Source organism: Patella vulgata, chromosome 7 (genome assembly GCF_932274485.2).
Source record: "Patella vulgata chromosome 7, xgPatVulg1.2, whole genome shotgun sequence".
NCBI lineage: Eukaryota > Metazoa > Mollusca > Gastropoda > Patellidae > Patella > Patella vulgata.
The window spans coordinates 47,816,878-47,824,000 of NC_065885.2; the positions used below are offsets into that span (position 1 = coordinate 47,816,878).

Here is a 7,123-nt window from a genome sequence, read left to right on the forward strand (position 1 = left end):
TTGTAAATTCAAACCTAAGTGGTAGATTTAGATTTACAAAGAGCATGTAAATTTACAGTGAGTGTAAAATAACCTGTTCTTGTAAATAGAAAGTGGGGTAAATTTACGTTCACTGTAAATTTACAAGTCAGTGTCAAAATACAGTGATTTTACTGGCACCTTTCTGCCAGCCATTTTACGGTAAAAATACAATTTGAAGTGTATATTTACTTGAAATAAACTTTGAATGTGTTTGTCCCTACTCGGCTAAGTAGTCTCAGGTTAGATCCTGGCGAACACATAAAGTTTTGCTGACACCAATCAAAATGTCCCACACAACCCTATGTATGGCATATCACTGTCTCCATACGCCAGTTAGGTTCATTCAGATTTTGAATAACCTATTTCTCTAAAATAGACTAATCAGACTGATATAACAGTAAATATTTTGCACAAAATTCGACATGTGGTCGAAGGGAATAACCGATTTGAACACTATTTGACAGTAAATTTACAATTTGTTGTAAAAATACTATTTCAAATGGCATTTCTGTTAATATACTGCTCACATAATGTAAACTGACGTATGGTTGTATTTCTACATTAAGTTTAATGTAATCTTACATAAACTTTGTATTCATATGCATTTACATCGTTTTAAATGTAAATTAACAAACTATGTGATATTACAAATCGGACACTGTATTTTAAGTATACTTATAACTGTAAATATGCATATAATTTTAAAAGTTTAATAGGGATCTTTTACGTGCACACCATCGTGTACACGGGACTTCAGTATTTCGTCCCATCCGAACGACTAGACAGCTATCCTTGTCCGGCCCTCCGTTGTGCATCACTGACAGGGGGAACCACGCCGGGAAATCTTGATTAACTTTCTCGACCAATGCAGGGATCTAACACCCGACCTCCAGGCGAGTCAGCGTCTTATCCACTTAGCCACCGTGACCCCCTCATAAGTGGACTATAGTATAGAAGAAAAGTAATGCAGCCTTAAAAGGTCTATCAATGTTAAAGTTCGAAAGAGATATACAATTACACGTTTCCTGTAATTGTACACAAATCCCGTATTTAAACATGTTTGAATAGTAGAATTACCCATAAAAACAGTTAAAGTACTTTTAACCAACATAGTTGTATCAGTACAGATAAAATGTAATAAAAATACAGTTCTAACGTGTGAAACTACACTTTTATTGGCAATTTACCAATTTTTTTTTTACAGTAACCCCATATTACCTCACTAATCGATACATTTATAGTATAAAAACATGCAGTGGTATTTTTACAGCGTTATGTTAAAGAAAGTACATATTTTTCACTGTAATTTTACATTTATTTTTAACAGTTTAGGGGCTTTCAATGGCTTGAACTAAAAGACGTGTAAGGTAATATACATATATAAATTATATAATTATAAAATTACCATCTGCTTGTATGGAGTGAATTACATGTATTAACAGTAACAAATAACACATCGTCATTTTTTCAAATATCATTTTTGTATTCTGTAATAAATAAGAAGGCATACTACATAAATACATGTTGTTTACATTTGATGAAAAAATAATTAATATATTGCTTAACAATAAATTATGAACTTACCAGTTCGGATTAATAATTCAAATATTTAAACAGACGCAATTTTTTCCCCTATAATATGCATATCTTATTGTTCTTCTAATTAGATATATAAAAATAACACCCGTTTATATATAAGTTGTAAATACGTGTTAGTAAATGACATGTATATAAATCATAACCTTCCTTCGACCACCAACCAAGATTTACAATGAACCAAGTTGGTTTTTATCTCTATTTGTACATTTGAAAGTGATCCCAGTAGGTAAAACTCCAGCGGTATATTGTTGTGCTATACAATATGATACTAAAATAGATATTTATCTTTTATATTAAATTTCTAAATACTATGAAATTCAACATGATTTCTGTTTGGTTTTCCTCTGAATAAATAAGAGCAGAGGTATATTTCATTGTATATAGATATTATATTTGTTATGGCGTATAGTTGTACAAATAACCTAAACTATACGACAACTCCAAAGTAATAAAACAATAATCAATATTTAAATTATAGATAAATAGGGGCCAAAATATAATATTTGCCTTGTAACTGAAAAGACTACGTAGTTTGTGTAATATAAGACATCTGTAAAAACACACCCGTTGAGACCGCTTTTAGTACCCAATGTGCTAAGGAAAATCTGCGCAATATTAAAAAGGTAATCGCTCTGTTTACTGCTTTTTATCTTAGAAACAACTGAACAGTTTGCTAACGGCTTTCAGCATGGGCGTAACATTCCAATTAAGAATGAGAATCACTGGATTTGTACATTGATATGGTGCCATACCACGAGAACAGAAAGAAATAAACGATACCAAACTTCTGGTAAAATATTTCTTTTACGAACATGAAAAAAGGTTAATCAACATGGAGATTTACTTGATTTCAAACATATCGACGATGATGTAACAAATGTCAGTGAAATTGACAACATTTCTGCTCTTGTGGTTTTAGTTTTATAATGTTGATAGAGCACACCAGAACGACCAAGAATATGCAATAAAATATTTTCCAAATTATTCCCCCTCCTTAGAAGTGATATCTGGGGTTACAATTTTTGTCTGAAGTATGTCAGATTTACGTAGAATGTATAGGTAGCATTATACTAAACCGCGTATTACAAATCTGAAGAAAAAAATACGAAGCTTTTCCGATGTTTAGTACAGATTGATTTCAATGCCCAAAAACTAAACCCTATATATTACAAATAATTTGATGACCTAATAGGCCAATACAAACTTGGCCATATTGTATTTTTGAGCCAGTAACTAGTTTCACACAATTGGTAATCTTCTTATTACCCCCCCCCCACCTCCCCAAGGCCCGGCCAAGTCGATACGAAACTTCTTGAGACAACTGGCATCAGCTTTTCATGACTGCGATGAGGTCACGGTTCATGTAGTACGCCGTAAGTATATGAGTATCATATAATATAGTCGTTTCGAATCTTTCATAATTTTACCACGTACCACCATTATGAAATTGAATGGATTATGAATTTCTTTAACTAGAAATCCACTGTTTTATGTGTCCATAGTTGTTTTTTTTAAAAAGAAAAAAAAACAATGCGTTATCGGTGTCAGGACTGGCATGATGATTCAACAACGCCCAAAAGTTTCCATTCAGTTTTAGTTTGTTTAGTGTTGACACACTGGCAAAATAATTACAAGAACTATATTTTAGAGGTTAATGGGGCTACTGTTATCAGTGGGCCAGTTATGTTAAATAATCGTGGGATGTGCCCAGAATATAGATTTTGACAGACTGATCATTATGGCGTCATCCATGTGATAATGCATGATGATATTGAGTGATATGACTATGCTGTTTATAATTCAGCTAAGTATTTAATACAAAAAAGAACGCCACTTCAACTGTATAAGATTCATTTTCAATACCTGTAATACTCAAGAGGTGAAAACCCAAACATACCAGTATATTAATTATTCACACTAAATGAAATTTTCTTAATAAAAAGAAAACCTTTTCACTGGTAACCCCGAATCATCGTTTTATAAATACCTGAATGCGTTATCATCAACAGAGGGTTTACAATATTTGTTTTTCTATAACGGATGCAAGTAGTGGAGGTGTGTACAATAAGATCTCTCTATTAAATGAGATAGTGCATCTATTCCCCAAATGTATATTCAAACTTGAGAGGGAATTCAATCTTAATCTTTTTCATCCGCTTTTTTCATTCTTTTGAAATAAGTTTTGTTACTAGATTAATGCTCGTATACAGAAGTTCTACTTTATCACTCTTAATGAACAACTTGTCTAATGTGCAACGTGCCAATTTTCATTGTTAGGCCTAATTTTTGAAATAGAGGTTAGGTATAATATTTACTATCTTGTATCATATTACTCAGAAATTACGGTTAATGCGGCATATCCACAACCTATTTGCATTTTTACTTGAGACAGTGTGCCAATAATATCTTAAAATAAGTTTATTATGACAAGTTTGAAAATTCGTAAAAAGCCGTATCCCTAGCAACAAAACCAGGCACGAGCGTACTAAATGTCATATATTAAACTGTTTGAGTACATGTACTTGATTACAGGAAGTGGAATATCTCACACCAATTTACAAATGTAGCCCTGACAATTCATTTCCGACAGATTTGTTTTATGAAATGAAAGATTGTACCAACCAAGGATAAGTATTATGATTATTATAGAGTGGTGGATATCTTGATGTTCGGTAGATATATACATTTGTCACCAATAATAACAAAATTCGGTTATAATATATACCCCAAGCGGACTTAACACTGTAACAAAACAATCCGTGAAAAAACGTAAAAGGTTCCGGAAACAAAATTAACCTGTAATTTACAGAAATTCCATTTTCAAATACGGAAAATAAATTCCATGCAATTTTTGTGTCGAGAACAATTTTCCCGATTTTTAAAATATAGGCCTACATGTATTTCAAAATCCATAATAAAAAAATAGCCCTAAAAAAAAAAAACCAACAGTGAGGCTGGTGTCCCGTGCCAATTTATAAAATTTATTAGATGACACACATTTTTTAATTGCATATTTATCTTTTTATATCTTTTATTATGTACCAAAACATTGAACTTAGTCAAGGTATTGATGTAGTGAAACTATTAGAAATGCACTTATCGAACTTAGAATCAAAGTTGTCGAGCTCCAAACACAGGCGGCGCCAACCGTCGGTTTTGGAGGGGCAAAGCTGGGGCAAAGTCCAAGGTTAAGGGGGCAAAGGCACGAGCTTCAACTAGGGGTAGGGGGCCTCCCCCAGAAATTTTTGAAAAACGGGTTGCCGGAAATGCAGCCTGGCAGTATTTCAGGCACTGATCGATGAGGTAAAGTGTCAAACGAACGGACCATTCTCGCTCAATTAGAATCAAAGTTATCGAGCTCCAAAGTCTCGACCACTCAAATTGGTCATCATTGAACTTAGTCAAGGTATTAATGTACTGAAACTATACTGCGAGTTTTGTGTACGGAAACTATATTCCAAGTTTCACCACTCTCAATCAACTCTCTATACCAGAGGAACGCGGAGATTTAAACAGGCTAAAACACGGTTGCCATTTAATGATTTTTTAAAAAACAAATTGGCAAAGCGAGGCTAAGTTCAATATACCCATTTCGCATTATCTATTTTTGTACTAGTATAGCAAGAATGACAAGCTCTTTATCTAAATCGTACATAATGTATCCTTAACAGCCCTGGATTAACAATTAAAACAAAATAAACATCACGTATTTTTTTCAGTGCCAGATTTACCATGGTGCAGATGAATTATTGCCCACAAGAAATGACATTAAAACCTACACCCCCTTAAAGGTATTCAATTTTCCTGAACTGCCTCGATGAAACACCGAGCCAGTTTAAGTAGAACCATTTAATGTGATTCTAACAAGTTCAACAATAGAGGCGGAAAATGGATGAAACCAAGTCCAAATAGCTCTTAATCCAGCCCTGCTCCCATATGACTATAATTAATAAGCAAGTACGAATTATATGTGATTTTTAATGAATATTTAATTGCGACAAACCACTTTTGTAGAAACAAAACTTATCTTAGCTACCGGTTCACATATATCATCTAATCATCTATATAGTATTTCCCACCAACCGTACAACATTCCTGATATTTTATACAAATGTATCAGAGATGGAGAGAAACCAGCTGGATACAAGAAAAAAATTCAAATATTTAATATGATAAAACAACATACCTGCGAGCTTATTGAAAGCCCAACAATCTGTTCTAATTTTTAACTGATATGGTAGTATGTAACAGTGTATATAGAGTAGTCACACATTCTAACTCAGCTAATAAGCCAAGTAAATATTTCCAAGTCCGTATGTAATTGGCCTTTCATCTTTCTCTCGGCATAAATTCCGTGTTACTGGTCATAAACTTTTTAATTACGTTTACTACGCAAAGCCAAAGAAATAAAAAATATTGAGCGTGTGTGTGTGGAACACAACGTTTTATGTAACATGTTTGTAAAACGTTAAAATTCGTCTAGAAACTTCTTGTCCACTGTACAGTAATGTTCTAATAATTATTATATGCCTATAGATTCTTATCCGGTCATTTGTGTCAGTTTAAACGAGCTAAATCGCTAATATTTGGGACCTAGAAATTGACACAAATGGGTATCAACGCATATAATAATTTAATATGAATGTATATAAACTGTTTTACATTCGGCGAAATACGCCAGAAGTCTCAATCGAATGGCAAGCTCTAGCGTCTGGTTATAACAGTCTACATCGATGGTATTTATTGCGCATGCTCTCCAGATAAGAATTTGGCGTCACCGTTTGACATGACTTAACAATTTTAAAAAAAAAACCAAAAAACGACTACAAGACCATAATTATTACGTGATGTTTAAATTCCTATTCTAAAGACAGAATATGAAACTGTTCGCTATATTTTATAGTCGTCATCAGTCGGGACACAAGAATGCATTCCATCGCCATGATATATTTACAAATCTATGAGTTTCTGAAAGAGTTGATAGCGGCCTTCAAAATTAGAGAATCGTTATTAACTGCAAAAAGTCATAATATGTAAGGTCATTCTGTGGCTTGAGAATACCAATCTCACATATTTCTATTTTGTGATCTATTCAGACATAAACATAATAGATTTCGAACTGATGAAACAGTTGACGAGTTCACTGGGTTATTAATCGAATCTATGAAGTTTATTGGTAACGGTTTTTAGAATTGGTTATCGCTTGGTTTTGGAGAAACTCGAGATCTTCGATCCATAAAATATAATGGTTTATACAGTAAAACGTTCAAAATAAAATATTTATTACTACATCAACCACTGAACTACGGAACTCTAAATATCTCGTCTCTAGCGGGAACTACTTTAGTAATTTATTATTCTCAATTCAGATGAATAAATGAATGAAGTGTAAATAACATTGTCATTTATATATAATACCACGTTTGTGTGTTAATGTTCATTCTTCCCTTTTATATGATTGTGTTACTAATTTATCCATACATTTAATCTATTTAAAGCCCGC

At 32.9% G+C, this 7,123-nt stretch overlaps 1 protein-coding gene across 4 annotated transcripts in view; it reads right to left on the bottom strand.

Moving 5' to 3' along the window:
• The window catches only part of LOC126828344 (alkaline phosphatase, tissue-nonspecific isozyme), a 28,893-nt gene extending 23,001 nt beyond the window's left edge, over positions 1-5,892 (bottom strand). The window contains exons 1-2 of one of the 4 annotated variants that reach the window (XM_050558049.2): positions 5,807-5,892; positions 1,427-1,508 (exon numbers count right to left, since the gene is read on the bottom strand). In XM_050558049.2, coding sequence (XP_050414006.1) covers positions 1,427-1,499 — 73 coding nt within the window. In that variant the 5' untranslated portion in view covers positions 1,500-1,508; positions 5,807-5,892. Of the gene's footprint in view, positions 1-210; positions 231-1,426; positions 1,509-1,605; positions 1,698-5,806 lie in introns of those variants that run through there. The other 3 variants (XM_050558047.2, XM_050558051.2, XM_050558052.2) reach the window with 3 other exon arrangements.
• Between the last annotated feature and the right edge of the window lie 1,231 nt (positions 5,893-7,123).